Source organism: Balaenoptera ricei, chromosome 9 (assembly GCF_028023285.1).
Source record: "Balaenoptera ricei isolate mBalRic1 chromosome 9, mBalRic1.hap2, whole genome shotgun sequence".
Lineage (NCBI taxonomy): Eukaryota > Metazoa > Chordata > Mammalia > Artiodactyla > Balaenopteridae > Balaenoptera > Balaenoptera ricei.
The window spans coordinates 113941135-113961326 of record NC_082647.1 but is presented as its reverse complement, the minus strand read 5'-3'; the positions used below and the strand labels follow the sequence as shown (position 1 = coordinate 113961326).

Genomic DNA, 20192 nt, shown 5'->3' with positions numbered 1-20192 from the left:
CTACAAATATAACTATGTATAATGCTTAATTTTATACTTCTTTATAGGGACTCTATTATCTCCTCAGAATAAACAATAGCAAAATTCGTATATTCTCAATTCCAGACATCACCCTCTCTCTTCTTTTTCAATGGGTTTTCTCCTTTCAGCTTTTTACTCCTAGTGTTTTTTGGGGAAAGGCAATATGGTATCACTGATCTCGGAGTGAGAACTGGACAACAGCCAGAGGCTTTGGTGGGACTTGGCTCCCAGACCTTACCGGCATCTCCATGTGGGACAGTGTATCACTTATACAGGATACACTGTCCTCTAAATATGTAAAATAATAACACCCTTGAATTCTCTATGTTGTTTTTCTTTTTCTTAAGGAAAAACATGTTAAAATTTCTGAAAGACTGAAGACTTTAAAGAATGCTATAAAATTGAGGCATTATCATATTGTAGCTACTGTTTATCAACAGCTTATTAGCAGTTTGAAGCTTTCTTGCTAACAGTATTATTTGCAACTTGTTTTTTTGTTATGATAGTGACTCAGTAGATTTTGACACATGACGGTAAAATAACTTATACTTCTAATGTAGGAATTATTTTAAAATCTCACTTTGAGAAAATAAAAACCACGGCAAATTTGCCTGTTCTTGCGTGGGAAGCAGCCGCATAGCACAGGGAGATCAGCTCCGTGCTTTGTGACCACCTAGAGAGGTGGGAGAGGGAGGGTGGGAGGGAGGGAGATGCAAGAGGGAAGAGATATGGGAACATATGCATATGTATAACTGATTCACTTTGCTATAAAGCAGAAACTAACACACCATTGTAAAGCAATTATACTCCAATAAAGATGTTAAAAAAATATTCAAAATATTAAGTAGAGAATAGTTATACCAACATTCTCAATCTGTCAATTTTTTGTAAATGACCTGGATTTTAGTATTTATATGAAGATTCTTTGTATAATTTTAAACATTAGAGATACCCACCACTGGAATAATTTGAACTGTTTAAATTGAAAAAACACTCTTCCTGACAAGATCTATCATGGAATTCATAGTGCATTTAATATAATTTGAATCCACATAAGTACACATAAGTGCAGGGCATATTGCAGATAATTATCCTATGAACCAGTGACCCTCAGATTTACTGTCCTGATTCTGTGACCTCACCGATGACTTACTTGACCTTTACCCCTGACCTGAGGAGGAGGTGTGTTTGGTCAAACAATGCTGAGGACTGAGCGGTGCTACCGGTGTCAGTTGGTTTTGAAGTGGACCAGCATGTGTTGTAAATAGTGAAATATCAAGTGAAAAAGCGTGCAATGGACAGTCTGAGTGACAGTTGAACAGGTGACAGGCAGAAGCTAGCGTTTGTTCTTTAGAAACAAGTCTTTGATGCATTAACTTCATCTCTTCCTGGAGTGAATGAGTAGACAGAAGGTGTGTGCATGAGGAATGCATGTAAGGTAATGAGCCACTTTGTTGCCAGAAGTTCCTAGCATTGTCTTGGGCAAGAAGGTGAAATCTCAGCCATATGAAAATATAAATAAGTATCATTTTACTGTTTTGAAAGGACATTACTTAAAATGTGTGTGTCTGTGTGTTTGTGTTGTGTGTCTGTGTGTTTAGGTCCGAACCTGGGTAATGATTTTATTCTGGTCTTCAGAGAAGGAGTTAAAACATCTTATTAATTCCTATTTAAGAAACAAAGCAACATGTCAGCATCATATTCTTTCTAAAACCGTGTCAAGTCGTTATGGGGGTTCAGCTCCCGGAAATCCAGTTGTTGGGTTTGTTCTTGGGCTCAGGGGCTTCTCCTGACTCAGGGCTCATGTCCAGGAGGCAGTGAGACTGGCTCACAAACAGTCCAGTGACCCAGGAGTCAATCGGGAAAGCAGCCCTGCACTTACCTGACAGCAGGACATGGGGTGAATTAGTGGGTAAACTTGCAGTGAAATGTGGATGGTGGCAGCAAAACATCAAGCATTTTGAAGACAAACAGGTTTAAAATACTGATGGGAAAGCAAATCAAACCAGGGTCATTGAACGGTTCTTTCTTGGCTCTTTTTGACCTACTTTGGCAGCTTACAATCTGCTGATAATACAAAGAAAATTAGATGCCTGAAGTGAAGAGTGGAATCTCGGTAAAACCTTTTCAAATATTAAACCATTGGCTTGGCAAAGGTCTCTCAGAATGCTCCAAACATTTTATTTAATTTCCAGAAATTCTTGATCTCTTATATCATTAAATAAAGAGAAATAAAAACTAGTCAGCATGCATTGTGATAAAAGCCACTTGAAGTTCATTTTTGTCAGACCTTTTACTGAAAAATGTCTTGCCTTTCTGATAGGTGCTGGAGCATAAAGCATACAGAGTGTTATGACCTCCTTTATGAGGTTGAGGTAGCTGAAATGCAAGCATGTGGAAACTAAAAAATAGATGTGAGCATTTACTAATAGCACATAGATGTGATTGACAGTGATTTTGATTTAGAAAGTGTTTGTTTAGCATCACTGGGAGATTTATATCCATGGGCTCATCTTTTAGGTCGGTTAGAATGAACTCTGGTTTGGTCCTGAAACTCTGGCCTCACTGCAGAGCATCACTGTCATACGACGCCCTTTTGTTCGCACGTTGTCACAAGGCCGTGCCCTCTTAGTGTGTCCATCTGGATTATAACATGATGTCATTGAAAATGAACCTTGAGGTGTCAGGTTGATCTCTTCTAGACCCTTATTTTCCCCCAAATTTTGATAAGAAATTTTCTCTATTCACAGAGCAGCAGGTATTTAAGCTAATGAAATAGAGTTAGGGAAACCAGGACATGCTTTGACTTCATGTGTCTTTAATGCTCTTTGAGTCTCTAGCTCCACTGTGGTTCAGGAGCCCCACAAGGATGGATACCAATTCATAATAAAAACTATAGGACAGATAGATGTGAGTGACAAGATGATTCCTACTAACTCAAAGCAAATGCAAAGGTCTTAATCGCATAGCAGATGGGAGATGCCCCGCTCCGAAAGGAGAGGGAAAAGCTCTTTATTTCACTCCATGTGAAATCTTGTCCTTGGTTAAAGACTATACTCCCGTGTAACTAGAAACTAGGCAGCAGTCACTGCACTAGGTGATGCGTAGACACCAGCCTCTTTCCGTCGCTCCCTGCACCCCCCTCACTCACCTCCTCAGAACTGTTCACCTATTCCGAAGTGCAGAGACACCAACTGGAAAGGGACAGGTGCAGGTGTGGTCCATGCAGTGCAGAGGCAGGAAGTGCCCTGGGGCCACTGAACACTGAAAAGGGTAATTTAAAGAGCTATCCCATCTCTTTAAATGGTTTCGAATGTTTAAATTTGTACAAGCATTGTATCTTTAAACTAGCTGAGATGGGGAAAGTTGTTATAGGAAACCATGAAAACTTTTTCCAGCAGAACTTAAGGTAAAACTTTTTAAACACTAAACATTGTGTTAGGAGTTTTGTAAATTAACATGTACCGCAATTTTAAAAATGTAAACTTTATATTGAGATATTTAAAGCTACCTAAAAATCCTCAGTGTAAGGCTTGATGGATTTTCATGTTAGCCCATCTATATAAGCATATAAGAAAGAAATGGACCATTGCCAGGACCCAGAAGTTCCTATCATGAACTCAGTCAAGACCCTATCAAAACTAAAGCACTGTTCTGACATCTATCACCATATATTATAGTTTTGCCGGTTTGTAAACTTTATATAAATGGAGTCATGCAGAGTATGCTCTTTGGTGAGTGGCTTCTTTTCGACAATATGGCGTTTATGAGATGTATACATGTTGTTACGTGTTGCAGTAGTTCGCTTTGGTTAGTATTGACGGATATGCACTGTGGATGTTCTTGAGCATTTGCTGGTGAACACGTGAAGGTATTCAGGTTGTATACATATTAAGGAACACAGTTGTTCCTATAGAGCAGGTGCATTTTCAGCCTCTGTAGATAAGGACAAACTGTCATGATATGATTCACATACTATAAAATTCACACTTTTAAGTGTAGCAATTCAGTGGTTTGTAGTAATTCACAAAGTTGTGCAATTATTTCTACTAATTCCATATCATTTTCATCACTTTGAAAAGAAACCCTGTAACAAACACCAGCCATTCCCTGTTGTCTGTCCTCCCCCAGCCTTTGGCAACCATTAATCTACTTTCTGCCTCTATGGATTTGCCTATTCTGGACATTTTATATAAATGGACTCACACAAAATATAGCCTTTTGTGTTTAGCTTCTTTCTCCTGGCATATTTTCAGGGTGTATCTGTGTTGTAGCCTGTGTCACTACTTCACTCCTTTTTATGACTGAACAATACCGAATGGTAGGAATCTACCAAATTTTGTTTATCCATTCATCCACTGAAGGACATTTAGTTCGCTACCTTTTTGCTATTATGAGTAATGCTTCTATGAACATTATTGTACACATTTTATCTAGATATAAGTGTTCACATCTTTTGAGTGTATAACCAGGAGTGGAATTACTGGGTCGTATAGCTAGCTAACTAAGCATAATATTTGAGGAACTGCCAAAGTGTTTTCCAAAGCAGCTGCACCATCTTATATTCCCAATCGTAATATACAAGGGTTCTAATTTCTCCACATCTACACCAACACTTATTATGGTTCATTTTTCGGATTATAGCCATCCCAGTGGATGTGAAGTGGTACCTCATTATGGTTTTGATTTGTGTTTCCCTAATGACTAATGAGGCTGACAATTTTTTCTATGCTTATTGTCTGTTTGTACATCTTCTTTGAAGAAATATATATTCAGATCCTTTTACCATTTTAAAAATTGAGTTCCTTTTATTTTTCTTTTGAGTTGTACGAGTTGTTTACATTCTAGGATCAGCCCATTATTAGATATATGATTTATAAAAATTCTCTCCAATTGTACAGTTGTCTTTTTATTTTCTTGATAGTGTCCTTGGAAACAAAAATAAATAAATTTTGATGTTATACAATTTATCTTTTTGTATTTTTTTCAGCTTTATTGGGGTATAATTGATGAAACTGTAAGATATTTAAAATGTGCATGGTGATGATTTGATATATATACATTGTGAAAGGATTTCTCCCATCTACTTAATTAAAACATGCATCACCTCACATATTTATTATAGTTTTGTTATAGTTTGGTAAGAACATTTAAGTTCTACTTTCTTAGCAAATTTTAATTATATAATTGAACTGTGTTGTAGCTATAGATACTATGTTTTACATTAGATCCTCGAGCTTGTTCATTTACAGCTGAAAGTTTGTACCCTTTTACCAACCTCTCCCTATTTTTCCCTACTTCCAGACACTGGGAACCACTTTTCTACTCTCTGTGAGTTTGCTTTCTTTTTTTTTTTTCCCCCAAATATTTCACATGTAAGTGACACTATGGAATATTTCTCTGTCTGACTTATTTTATTCAGCATCATGCCCCCGAGGTCCATCCATGTTGTTGCAAATGGCAGTATTTCCTTCTTTCTCATGGCTGGATAATATTCCATTGTGTATATGGAACATTATTATAATAATATTCCTATACGTATATTTTTTTTTTCCAAATTTATCTGTTGTTGGGCACTTAGGTGGTTTCCCTATCTTGGCTATTGTGAATAATGCTGTAATGAACAGATATCTCTTTGATAACGTGTTTTCATTTCCTTTGGCTATATACCCAGAAGTGGAATTGCTGGCTCATATAGTAGTTCTGTTCTTAACTTTTTGAGGAATCTCCATACTGCTTTCAGTGGTAGCTGTACCAGTTTACATTCCCACCAACAGTGCACAAAGGTTCCCTTTTCTCCACATCCTCATCAGCACTTGCTGTCTCTTGTCTTTGTGATGACAGCCATTCTAAAGGTGAGAGATGATATCTCACTGTGGTTTTGATTTGCATTTCCCTGATGATTAGTGATGTTGAGCATCATTTCATGTACCTATATGGCCACTTGTATGTCTTCTTTTGAAAAATTCAGTTCCTCTGCTCATTTTAAAATCAGATTGTTTGTTTTTTTGCTATTGAGTTGTGTGAGTTCTTTATGTATTTTGCATATTAATCCCTTATCAGCTATATGGTTTGCAAATATTATCTCACATTCAGTAGATTACCTTTTCATTTTGTTGATGGTTTCCTTTGTCGTGCAGAAGCCTTTTAGTTTGGTGAAGTATTACTTGTTTATTTTTGCTTGTGTTGCCTTTGCTTTGGTGTCAAATCCAAAAAATCATTGCCAAGACTGATGTCAAGGAACTTATTCATCATGTTTTATTCTAAAGGTTTCATAGTTTTAGGTCTTAAATTTAAGTCTTTAATCCATTTTGAGTTGTTTTTTTTAATGTGGTGTAAGATAGAGATCCAGTGTCATTCTTTTTGCATATTATACAGTTTTGCATGTCTATATAGTTTTTACAACACACATCTTTTATTGAGGGGACTGTCCTTTCCCCCATTGTATATTTTTGGCTCCTTTGTCATAAATTAATTGACCATATATGGGTGGGTTTATTTCTGGGTTCTGTGTTCTTCCATTGGTCTATGTGTCTGTTCTTATGCCAACACAATAGTTTTTTTGATTACTATAGCTTTGTAAAATAGTTTAAAATCAGGAAATGTGATGCCTCTAGCTTTGTTCTTCTTTCTCAAGATTGCTTTGGCTATTCAGGGTCTTCTGGGGTCCCCTACAAATTTTAGGATTTTTTTTCTATTTCTGTGAAAAATGCCATTGGTATTTTGATAGGGATTGCATTGAATCTGTAGATTGCTTTGGGTATTATGGATATTTTAACAATATTAATTTTTCCAATCTATTAACATGGAATATTAATATTTTTCCATTTATTTGTGTCTTCTTCTTCTGATTCATCAATATCTTATAGTTGTCATTGTATATCTTATACTATACAGATCTTTCACTTCCTTGGTTAAATTTATTCCTCAGTATTATATTTTTTTGATGCAGTTGTAAATGCACTTGGTTTCTTTTTTTTTTTGAATTTTTGAATTTTCTTTATTTTTTTTTATACAGCAGGTCTTATTAGTTATCCATTTTATATACATCAGTGTATACATGTCAATCCCAGTCTCCCAATTCATCCCACCACTATCACCACCACCCCCCCCACCCCCCGCGCTTGGTTTCTTAATTTCTATTTCTGTTAGTTTGTTGTTATTGTATGGAAACATAACTGACTTTTGTATACTGATTTTGTATCCTGCAACTTTACTGAATTTGATCACTCATTCTAACAGTTTTTTTAGTGGAGTCTAGATAGACTCTATCTTATGCTATGCTTTTTGTGTTGTGTCTAGAAACTATTGTCTAATCCAAAGTTAGGAAGATATAGATATGTATGTTTTCTTCTACGAGTTTTATAGTTTTGGCTTTTACATTTAGGTCTTTGATTGATTGTGACTTGATTTTTATTTATAGGGTGGGGTGGGGATCTAATTTTTTGCCCTGCAATATTTATAGTGTTCCTTTATAAATCTTTCTAATTTCTGTAAGTTTAATATTGAATAGTAATGTCTTCTCTTTAATTTTTGATTTTAGTAATTGGAATCTTTTCTCCTTTCTTATTGGTCAGTCTAGCCAAAGAATTGTAGATTTTGTTAATTTTTTTTCAAAGAACCAACATTTAGTTTTATTGATTTTCCCTATTGTTTTATTTTTCCTATTTTCTTTTATATTAAGTTTTGTTGTAATTTTATTTTATTTTTCTTCAGATTGTTTTAAATTTAGTTTTCTGTAATTTTTCTAATTTCTTATGGGGAATGTTAGGTTATTGTTTTGAAATGGACTTTCTTTAATATATATATTACAGCTATATCTTTCCTTATATGCACTCCTTTAGATGGATCCCATAAATTTTTATACGTTGTACATTTGTTTTAGTCATCTCAAAGTATTTTAGAATTTTCCTTCAGTTCTTTCTTTGGCCTATTTTTTTTGGGGGGGGAGCATGTTATTTAATTTTTACATATTTGCGGTCCTCCCAAATTTCCTCCTATTACTGATTTCTAATTTCATTCTATTGTAGTCAGAAAACATATATTCTGTGATTTCAGTTCTTTAAAATTTATTGATGTTTGTTTCATGAGGTCACAAATGTTCTATCTAGAAAACGTTCCATGAACATCAGGAAGGAACGTACATCTGCTGTCGTGGGTGAAGTGTTCTGAAAAGTCTCTTAGTCCAGTTGGTTTAGAGTGTTGCTCAGGTCCTCCGTATCCTTCTTGATCTTCTGCCTGATTTTTCAATCCATTATTAAATGTGATGTATTGAATAATCCAACTGATATTGTTAAATTGTCTATTTCTTCTTTACTTCTGTCAGTTTTTCCTCATGTATTAAGGGTCTCTGTTCTAAGCTGAAAACATGCTAATAGTTGTTATGTTTTCCTAAGGAATCGATGCTTTTACATTTTATAAACATTTTATAAAATGTTTTTCTGTGTGTCTAGTATCAAGTTTTTTGTTACAATCTATTTTGTCTGATACTAGTATAGCCACTCCAACATGCTTCTGGATACAGTTTGCATAGCATATCATTTTTAAAAATTGTTTTAAAACACACACAGCATAAACTTTACTATCCTAACAATTTTTAGGAGTACAGTTCAGTATTAAATGCATATTACTAAGAAAAAGAAGCCAATCTGAAAAGGCTACATACTGTTATAATTTCAACTATATGATGATCTGTAAGAGGCAAAACTATGAAGAGAGTAAAAGATCAGTGGTTGCCGGGAAAGAGGGAGGGGTGACCAGGTGGAGCACAGAGGACTTGGAGGCAGTGAAACTGTTCTGTGTGATACTGTGGGTACCTGACATCATGAATCTCACAAAACCCATAGGATATTCAGCACAAGACCCTTAAAGTGGAGTATGGACATTAACGTGGAGTTAATGAGAGTATCGATATTGATTTACCAGATTTAACAAATGTGCCATAGCAATGAAGATAATAACAGGGGAGATTCCAGGTGAGAGGAGAGGGTTATATGGGAACTTCCTGTGCTTTCTGTGCAGCTTTCCCATAGACCTAAACTGCTCTAAAAATTAAGCTTATTAATTAAAAAATAATTACCTCCTCTCCTCCTTTTTATATAGTTCTTTTATCTTTGTCCGTAAGTGTCAAAGCATGAAAACAATGGTGGACTTGTATGGGACATATAGAGGTGTTAGAACCAGTTCTGTGGTCAATTTGGGGCCAGCTGTGCCTGTGGGGTTTAGTTTTAACATCTACAAGATGGAAAGTGGTGATTTAAAAAAAATGCAGTGTGCATTTTTACCATTAAAAGAAAATATAACAAAGTACTATATTGTTGATAAACCTTGAAAACATGCTAAGTGAAAGAAGCCAGATATTTTTCATTCAGTTTACAGTGAATTATCCAGAACAGGCAAACCCACAGAGACAGAAAGTGGATTAGTGGGTGCCAGGGGCTGGAGGGACAGGGAAATGAGGAGTGACTAATACATGCGTGTTGACCTAAAACAAATAGAACAAATAGACTGCTGGTTATTTCTCCAGCAAGAGTGGGTTTTTCGGGATCATCAGGGAATTGCAATTTGGGGTCTGCAGCCCTGGCCATCCATTTACAAGTTCCCCTGCAGAAATGGAGAGAATGCTTTTATAGATGGGAAGGGAAGGGAAGGGAAGGTGGGCAGGTGTAGTAAACAAAGAGCTCACAGCTTTCCATTGGCTGAGTCCTCACCTGGAGAGAAGCAGAGTCTTTCTTCTTCTGTCAGCTCTGCTGTTGTCACAGGGCACGAGAGCTTCCCCTGCTGGTCTCCTGACTGTTTAATTAAGGCTTCTATTGTTTTTTTGTAGAGTTGTGGGTTTCCTTTTGGGATATTGAAAATGTTCTAGAACTAGATAGCAACGATGATTGCATAGAATCGTAAATTCTCTTAAAACTCCACTAAATTTTACACCTTAAAATGCCTAAAATGGTAAATTTTGTATTATACGTATTTTACTGCCATGAAAGAGAAAAGAGAGGATAGAAAAATAAAGTTACTGAGTGAAATATTTCCAGAAGTAGTGGTTCAAAACAAAGCCTGATATTATATATTGAGATCACAAAATTGTAGTATTCCAGTAAAGTTGCTGAAAAAGATGCACACCAATATATTTCCTGTAAAATCTCTTAAATACACTGATAAAGAAAATTCTTAAGAGTGACTGAACAGAAAAAAAAATTTTTCTGTAGAGTAGCAAAAATCAGGCTGAAATAAACTTTTGCTAGATGAAATTAAGGGGAAAACAAGTTTGAAGGAGTAATGTTTACAAGATTAGGAAGAAAAAGCAAAATGAAGTGGGGAACTTAAAATTTTACACAAAATTTTACTCAAAGTCAAGTTTTCTTGCATTGTTTGCTTGTCACCAGGTGCATGTACCACTTTTAAAAAAATTATTGGGTTGGCCAAAAAGTTCGTTTGAGTTTTTCTTATGGAAAACCCTAACAAACTTTTTGGCCAACCCAATAAACTATTAATAAACACTGAATTACTAGATTAACTTTTTTTTTTTTTTTTTTTAATGAGAGACGCTCATAATAGCCTCTGTAGCAGTCACGATTTCTCAGCAAGTCTTTCTTTATTTTCCATTTAGGAAATAGGAATTTTCCTTTCTGGAGTGTTCTCAAGAATCTTTACAGACTTTATGATTTCATTTGTGTAAAAATGCATAGAAACACGTCAATGTTTCATGTGAAATGTGATCTTGAATAGTTTAAAAGTTTAAATGTGATCACATTTGAGTAGTTTACAAATTTCCATGATGAGTATATATTAATATTAAAATTAGAAATAGAGCAAGACTTCTTTTCCTTTGAGTACATATGGTTTTGTATAATTCTCACCCTGCACTCGTGGAGCATAGCTGCACTTAAAGGATTAACACTAAAACGTCAATGGTAGATGTTACTGAGGGCTGGGACCATGAATTTTTCTTTTTAGGTTCCTATTTTTTTGTATGTTCAATGACAGATATATAATATTGTTATCATAAAAATGCTTTTTAAAAAAATCTGATACTGAATGATTTATTAGGTGTTTGGTTGGGGAATAATAGCCATGATGGCCATTTATTGAGCTGTAGCCATGGTTGCCAGATGACGGCTATGAAGCTGAGTGTCTTATGCATGTTCTTTAACATCCAGAGCAATCGTGGCCTCAGAGCCGAGTCTGTCCTACGGACACAGGGGCTGCTACTCATTCCTTGAGCCCAATTAATTGCGTTAGACAAACTGCAACTAACTTCTGATTGATAAGCCAGATTTAAGAAATGGATGGGCTTCCCTGGTGGTGCAGTGGTTGAGAATCTGCCTGCCAATGCAGGGGACACGGGTTCGAGCCCTGGTCTGGGAAGATCCCACATGCCGCGGAGCGACTAGGCCCGTGAGCCACAACTGCTGAGCCTGCGCGTCTGGAGCCTGTGCTCCGCAACAAGAGAGGCCGTGACAGTGAGAGGCCCGCGCACCGCGATGAAGAGTGGCCCCCGCTTGCCGCAACTAGAGAAAGCCCTCGCACAGAAACGAAGACCCAACACAGCCATAAATAAATAAATAAATAAAAATGTTTTAAAAAAAGAAAGAAATGGGTGATGTTTGTCTGGAAAGTCGAATTTTCTGGACAGTGCTGCTGCTGCTTCTCATGGCAGAGAGGATGTGGATCTGGCTATTGCTGGCACAGCCGGCATCCGCGTTGGCTACTGTCCGCAGCAGGACGCCCTGGACGAGCTCCTGACCAGCTGGGAACACCTGCATTATTACTGCAGCCTGAGTGGGGTTCCGTGCAGTGCATCCCCAAAGTAAGAGCCTCTGAGGGTTTCCAGAAAGAGGGACCCGCAGAAGAATGCTTGGCAACACCCCCAGTCCCAACAGAGCTCTCTCGTCCTGTGACAAGGAACTGCAGTATCAAATAAATGTCCCTGAAACATATTTCCAGTATGATGATGCTGAAGGAAACACAATCAAGTATGTCTACGTCCTATTCATGTTGTATATTTAGAATAGGTCCCTGCGCGGAGAGGAAGTGGTGGGTAGGAGGGAAAGCATACCGTCACCTGCAGTTTTGTTTCCTACACAGTTTCCCCCCGAAGCATCTTTTACACTTACTGGGCTCTTAATTTGTATTCAGGAGCAAACATCATAGAGTAGGATCCCCAGGCCCTGCGGAGAAGGGCTCATACCGCATGTGGACTCGGTGGGTGGTTGGAAAGGATGACTTCCTGCCGGGTGGGCTGCCAGCGCGCATGCCTGGCCTCCTTCGGCGGGATGTGGGGTGGTGGCCTCAGGGGGACGGAGGCCTCGGGTAGCCGCAGAGCCAGCCCCCATCTGTGGGAGGTGGGGAGGGCAGGGACCACCAAGAGAACCCGAGGCAGCTGCCCTTCTGTCTGGCTCCAGCCGCAGCCAGCGAGGCGGGGCTGACAGCCTTGACTGACAGCTCGGTCCAGTTGGGCGGCCTGGGACTGGCAGGTGCGCAGGAGAGGTTTTACCTTCTCCGCCTCACTGTGGGGAGTGTGCGGTGCTGCTTGCATGTCTGGATTCTGAACTTGGAGCAGAAGTAAGAGGCGTATGGGATGCATTTTCAGTGAGCTTCTGCAGGAGATGGAGCATCGTGGGGTTCCCAGGAGACAAACCCACAGCCGTCTCCTTCACCAGCCCGTGAAGATACATTCTGTGTGCTGCTGTGTTGTGCCTCAGCCTTCCTTTCTTATTTTTGTTCTGTGACTCTAAGTGAAACCAGAATGAGATCTCTCCACGTCCCCGGAGGGGTCCTGGTCCATTCACCACCTCCCACCTCAATAGAGCCAAGACAAGTGTCCACCCAAAGGACCCTGCTCACTGCAGTTAAGCAGCTCTTGACACCTGGGGCTACTCGCTGGCCCTGTCTTTAATGGGTGTTTATCTCCGTCAGCTCGCCTGGCTGGTTTCTGATTAGAGAGGTGGAGGCTTGGCAAACGCTCTAAGCTGCCCCTCCGCTGTCCCGGGGGAAACGTGCCCTTTGAAAGTGCTTTTGTTAATACAGTAAGGCTTGCTCCTTGCTGTCATCCAGGGCAATTGCTTTTGATCCTCAGCTGTCTAACGGCTTAACGGTTGCCAGTTAGGAACTGGCTTCACTTCTTTCAGGAAACCACAACTGATTTTGCAAACAGGATTATTGCTTGCTCAGAGGCTTCTAGGACGTCAGCACATGTGTTTCCAGAGGAGTCAGCTCCCTTGATGGCAAATTTCCCTCTCCTGTAGATTTTGGAAATATTTGAAATATAGAACAGGCATATCTGTTCCAGCGAGCTTATCACTGGGTGACAAGAGAGATTATTATAAAATAACAGAAAACAATAGTTTGTTTATGCTGGGTCAGGCACTGTTCTGTCTTACAGCAGCCATAGGAGGTGGGTAAGATGCTTATGCCGCATTTCAGAAGTGGTGGGATAGGAAACCGCCCAAGTCCCTGGCTGGAATGTGGGAGTTTGTTTTGAGGGCAGATGATCTGGCTCCAGTGTGGTGTTCTCGGCATGCTCAGGTGGCTGGTTGGGTGAGGAGGAGCTTCCAGGGCGCTGAATGGCTCCATCTGGTTTTCTGCACCCCTTTGGTGGCTGAAGAAGTGGAAACCACATGAGATTATGTGTGGGCTCCTCTGACTGGCCCTGGGTTTCAGGACTCCCAGATCTGGCAGGACACTTTCCCAGCGTGTGTGCTGTCACCTGGGTCCTCTTCCCCAGGTGCCACCTGTCCCCACTGCCACACGGCACCCACAGTTGTCTCCTCTGTGATTCTGGGAGACAGAGCCCCTCTTGCTTTGGGGAAGGTCTTTCGGGATGGCCCTCCTCCAAGCGTCCCTGCTCAGAGCTCACCCAGGGTCCTCACTCACATCTGGCCCCAGCGGACTGGTCTGTCCTACATATCACTCACTCACTTACCCGACCCTCCAGAAGTTCAGTTAGGTGAGAAAAGGATGCTGTCTTCATTCAGCTTGAACTTAGGCTTGGCAGGTTGGTGTAATCATTTTAATTTTCCCCCCACTGTCCATACTACATAGTGTTGGACAGTGTCCATGTATGAGCCTGAATTCAATTAACCTGATTAAACAAAACTTATAACAAGTTATAACAAAATGATTATAACAACATGGTCTGGATTGCTAGAGAAGTGTGTAAGATAATTTCAGGGTTAGAGTCATACCAAAAGCATCCCACTGCCAGTGGGATGAGGGCTGGAATTTCTGTATTTTTGTTTTCCCTGGAAGAGATGAGGTGCAACCCTTAGCCATCTGGCCTTTGTTAATGCCTTCAAATACCTATCAGGAAAACTCCTGCTGCATCTCACTACTTATCTTCTCTACAGATATTACTTTTCTCCCAAAGTTTTCTTCTATTCACGGCTTTGTTAGAAGGAGCTAGAAATTATTACAGGAGAGATGGGGACCAGGAGGAAAGAGTCAGAAAGAGTCAGAAGAAAGGCGTTTCTGCCTTAAATCCTTAAATTCTTACTTAGCACTTCATTTTAATCTTTAATCTCATGGAGAATTTCAGTGTGGCCAACACATGTGCTAGTGGAAAAATTTTGGCTTTGGAATCGAATGGATGAATGTGGGAATCTCTGAGCAATTTATTTTGATTCCAGTGATATTTTAAAAAGTCCCATCATGTCTAATCATCTCAAAGATGATTAGAGATTGGGGCTATAAAGATGAATAATCCCAAACTCTTGCCTTAAGTGCAATACAATTTCTAGAATTTATGGCAAAAATGTGCCTAATAGCATAGAGAGAGTCCATTAACTATTGACAGTTTGGTGTTTAGATAGTATTTTGCAACCACAATTGCTAAGGCATTACGTTTGCCATTATTTTGACAAGGTCCTGAGTGCAGGAAAGACTGCAACAAAACACATCTTATTAGACCATTTTCAGATATTTTTGTGAAAACATGACATTCAGAAAGCAGATCAAACCAATATCTGTTCCTGTATATTCTGGATTCCTTTGCGTGGTTAACCAGTCCAGAATTTTCAGGCTGTAACACTTAACCTTTTGTGAAATTGGAAAAACATGACATGTGTTTCCTGGTTTCATGAAAATAATCAATCATAGTTTGGCAGGTTTATTCAAAAGTTCACTTATTCTGAAGTGCATTTTCTATAGCAACAGGCTGTACTTTTATGATTGTTTCATTTTTCTGTTTATCAGTTTTTATTTATGTTTTGCTAGCCTTTGAATTAGGAGGATGGCAGTGAAATAACATTTCTTTCTAATACATACACATATTTCCACTCTTTTTTGGTACAATTTCTATGGATCTAAAAATAACCTAAAATGTCATTTTCCCAGTGTGTCACTCTTGCTGCCCCACAGCTGACTCTGATCTGGAAGGTGACACTGACTTCCAGAAAGGTGAGCCTCCCAGCTGACTCTGACCTGGAAGGTGACACTGCCTTCCAGAAAGGTGAGCCTCCCAGCTGACTCTGACCTGGAAGGTGGAACTGCCTTCCAGAAAGGTGAGCCTCCCAGCTGACTCTGACCTGGAAGGTGGCACTGCCTTCCTTAAGGTAAGCCTCCCAGCTGGCTCTGACCTTCCTGGGTTCATCCTTTTTCAGTGAACAGAGCCTCCTCTTGCAGGGAGCCTCCCTGGCTGCCTTCCTTCCTCTTCCATGCGAATGTCCACCTGTGGGCTGGTCTTATTCTCTGGAAGACCCTGTCCAAGGGAAACATGACCACAATCTACACCTCTCTGATTCTCGCAATGCCAGCCGTCACCTCTCTTCATTCCTCTCACAGCAGTGCCTTTCATACTTCTTTTTATTTGCTTGTCTTGAATCACTTGTTTTGTTTGAACAACATTTTATTTATTTCAATCCATTTTATTTACTTTATGTTAATTGAAATTACTAAACTGAATGGAGCCGTGGATAAGGATAGTACCTATAAACCAATCTGGGAGACCGATGTTATTTCCGAGAAGAACAAACTACTGACTTCAAGATGATGTTCTTTGGCAGATATCAGGGGATTTGAGACCATCTTCAGGAATCTCTGGGGTCTTGAAATCTGCACTTCCTTGACTTATACTTTTTGACAGCTAGGCCTGTCCTTGAGACTCTTAATTCTCTCAGGGTCATTTTGAGGTTGCACAATTAAGTGATAGAGCAGTTTATGTTGAGAGTTTTTTATTGGGTGGCATAAATATTATCCTAATCTTTTTAGAAGTCCTTAGTATTTCACTGTTGTAATTATCACTATCATCATTACTATCCCAACTTTTATGTATTTATCCAAAAAAGTATGTACATTGGTTTAAAGTTCTGCTGTATTGGATTATTTAAGATGCACACTCGTTAGCCCACCTCCAGAGTCCTGTAGAGTTTTTCCCACTTCTCTTATATTTGAATTATGATACAGTCTTGACCAATTTGGTTCCATGATGATATTGAAAAAACCAAATCTTTGTTAATACTTCTAGGGTCACAAGAGTTAAGTAAAACAGTGTACAACATTTTAAAATCACGCATAGATGGAAACAAGGAAGTTTCTTCATCTCAGCTCCCAGAGGAGCCAGTCCAGCCCAGAAGCAGACAGAACTGAGTGCAGAGCAGCTAAGGTGGGGCTGGGGGGTGATTTTTTTCTGCTGAGGAGAGAGAATGAAAGGATCTGGGGCTCCAAGGATGTATGAAGAAGTGGTGAGATGCTCGGCCAAGGAGGAAGAGGAGTGGCGACCTTGCCGATGTACGGGGGTCGGGGCGTCCCTGGGGCCGAGGGGCTCTGTTTGGTGACAAGCAGTCACCATCCTCTGGTTTCGCTACGAGGTTGCCCAGTGGTTGCAAATAAGCAGGACCCTGACTCTTCTTTGTAAACTGAGCCGGGTGTGCAGTGTCCTGAGAGGGCTCTTTCTTTCCTGGGGGATATTGAAGGCTCCCCCTTGCTCCTCTGCCCCCTGAAGTCCCCTCTCTCGGGGTTTCATCCCCACTCAGATCCTCCTCTGTCGTTGTTTGCCTCACCTGTGTCACTCACCTCAGTGTGGAGGTGTGTCTGGCCCCCCCTGGACCCCACATTTCTGTCCCAGGCGGCTCCTTGAGCACCAACCCTGAGCTCAGGGTTCTGGCCGTCGCTCCCGTGACTCACAGGTGCAGAAAACCCAGCTTCATCCAGGAGAGCCCCATCTGTTCATCCTCAGCATCACTGTGTCCTGGAGGGGGCGTTTCAGGAGCTGGGCTGAGTGTGGGAGGGTGGGCAGAGGAGGGGCCGGAGGGAGCAGGTCTCCAGGCCCAGAGCCACGTGTCACGGGGTGGCGGGTCCCTCGGCGGATGGGGGTGCCTTCAAAGAGAGCCCCTCTCCTTCAGGTGGCCAGGGACCTCGTGAGGCGCCTCCACCTGGAAGCCCACGTGGACAAACCTGTGTCCACCTACAGCGGGGGGACCCAGAGGAAGCTGCCCACAGCCCTGGCCCTGCTGGGGAAACCCGACCGTCTCTTACTGGCGAGTAGTGGACGTATCAGGGACACACCTCTGTCTGCAAACAAGACGCTTTGACCTATCAGAGTTCCTCCAGGGAGGACGTGTAAAATTGGCAATATCGGGCTTCTGAACTAATAAACGTTTGGCCCTAAATCAACATTTTCTGAACAGAACCTAAAATACCATTGGAATTTTACAGAACCAAAACAGACTCTTTGACTCCCTTTTATTTATCCAACTGAAGATTTGATACAATTTTAACATTAAAGACAATATTTTTAAAGAATACCAGAATTCACTTGTAATCTGAAAACCGATGCATGCTTGTCCTCTGGTCTGTTGCTTTAAGTCTTTTTCTACCTGCAGATGTGATGGTCGGAGCTGTAGGGACTCTGTCCGTGCGGAATTCTGAGGGTGGGGGTCAGGGGGCAGGATGGACCTGGCGGGAGAGGGGAGGGCGTCCGGCAGGAGAGCAGAGCGCGGGCAGTGGCCTTGGGACAAGGCTGTCTATAATCTATGTGGGAACAGAAATTAATCCAGTTTGGCTGGATGGAAACATGATTTGGAGGTGGTCAAGTGTCAAGAAATAGAGCCAATTGTTTTGCATTTCAAAACAGCTAAAAGTAGTATCATTCAAATAATAAATAGAGGGCTTCCCTGGTGGCGCAGTGGTTGAGAATCTGCCTGCTAATGCAGGGGACACGGGTTCGAGCCCTGGTCTGGGAAGATCCCACATGCCGCAGAGCAGCTGGGCCCGTAAGCCACAACTACCGAGCCTGCGCGTCTGGAGCCTGTGCTCCACAACAAGAGAGGCCGTGATAGTGAGAGGCCCGCGCACCGTGATGAAGAGTGGCCCCTGCTCGCCGCAACTAGAGAAAGCCCTCGCACAGAAACGAAGACCCAACACAGCCATAAACAAATAAATTAATTAAATTAAAGTAATAATAATAATAATAAATAGAAGTCATCATTTGTGAGCCATAGACTGGATTCTAATCATTAGAGGGCTTCCCAGGGCTTTGCGCTTGTAGAAAGTCTGAGGAACATGGAAAAGTATGGGAAACAAGATGCGTTCTTTCTTTTCCTGTTCTTGTTCATTAAATGGAAACAGCATTTCAGGGCGGGGAGTTAAAGGGGATTCAGAAGACCTCTGTTGGAAAACTGACCCCATCGTTCGTGGACTGTCTTCTGCAATCTGAGCTGCAGTTTCCTCTTAACTTGCACTAAGCTTGCTTTTTTGCAAGGTCCGAAATCAAGGACTACTGTGTAATTGCATCTTCTGAAATCAGGTAACGAAAACCTAACACTTGCAAGATTTTGCAGTTTGCGAACGCGTTTTCCTTACAAAAGAAGGCCGGCTTGCACTGAAGAGTTCCCGACAGGGCCGTTCCTTACCTTCAGCAAAACTGCCCGCTCCGCCTCACTCCCATGTCTCCTGGATCGGGATGGGGCCTCTGTCCTGGAGCGGGTCCCCGGCTCACCGTGGCCAGTCAGCTTCTCCCGTCCTGCGGCCCTGCTCTCAGCACCCTGGTTCACCCAGGCTTGGACGTGGCGACCAGGGTGGGGACCCACACGTGGTGTGCACGTTTCCTCCTCGCGTGAACTGGTCCTGATGACAGTGTCTGCCCATCAGCACCCTTGAAGGCAGCCCGTGAAATCCTCCCCATTGAGCTTTAGTGACGGTGGTGACAGTGAGTGTTCAGAGCATCTGGTGGCGGACATGCATTGAAGGGCCCTTAGCGTCCTCCCCTGAGACCAGACAAACATCTCCCCGCCGACACCTGTGTGGGAACGACGCGTCTGACTCTCTCAGGGAAAAATGCCTGGTCACACCTTTCGTCCACTTGGTTTATAACTAACTATACACTGTACCACTCGATTTGCAGAAAAGACCCCGTGTTTGCTGGTGTCTGCTTTCCTGCTCAGTGCCATTTTGTGTCCACTTTCCTTCTGTTTCTTACTTTGGGGCAGTTGATGACCCTCAGCTCTTAAGAAAAATGTGTTCGGTACTGCCTGACTACAAAAGCACAGAAACCCATCATGCAGCCTAGGAACATCTCTCTCAAAAGTGGTTCAGATAAGAAGTGCTTCAGTGTTTATTGAAGGAGAAAGCTTCGGGTTTCAAGAAATGTCAATTTACTTGACGACATGAAATCAACAAAGCCTTTTTCTGCTCTCCTACGTCTTTCTAGGGTAGATCCTTCTGGAATTTTATAGAGGCTGGGGTGCATCCAGACCGGCCTACCTCCCCAGATCCCTAGGGGGGCCCGGCTCACATGAGGGGCCCCAGCCTCTGCTGGGTGTGGAGCGTGGCCTGGAGCTGAGGCCGGGGTTCCCTCCGGGCTGGGCCTGCCACCCTCGCACTGGGGATGCTTGTTCTCCCCGCGCCCCTCACCCTGTGTTTTCTCTCCTTCAGGACGAACCCAGCTCGGAGATGGATCCCTGCTCCAAGTGGCACCTGTGGGAGGCGGTGACAAAGGAGGCTCAGGAGGGCTGTGCCATGGTCCTGAGCTCCCACAGGTGAGCATGGCCCCTCAAAGCTGGGGGGCACCCAGGCCAGACGCAGTGCTCCCCACACGACCCGCTGTCCCAATACCACCCTGCCACGGAGATGTCACTGTTCACCCCCTGACATAGGTCAGGACACTGACCAGAGAGAGACCGAGGGACACAACCAAGGCCACTCCACCAGCGGGTGCCTGAGCTGGACTCTGAAGC

At 41.7% G+C, this 20192-nt stretch overlaps 1 protein-coding gene across 1 annotated transcript in view; it reads left to right on the top strand.

Moving 5' to 3' along the window:
• Nucleotides 1-20192, top strand: part of ABCA13 (ATP binding cassette subfamily A member 13) — a 326117-nt gene that overhangs the window by 271935 nt on the left and 33990 nt on the right. The window contains 4 exon segments of the mRNA XM_059932550.1: nucleotides 11681-11811; nucleotides 11814-11830; nucleotides 17361-17495; nucleotides 19891-19994. Coding sequence (XP_059788533.1) covers nucleotides 11681-11811; nucleotides 11814-11830; nucleotides 17361-17495; nucleotides 19891-19994 — 387 coding nt within the window.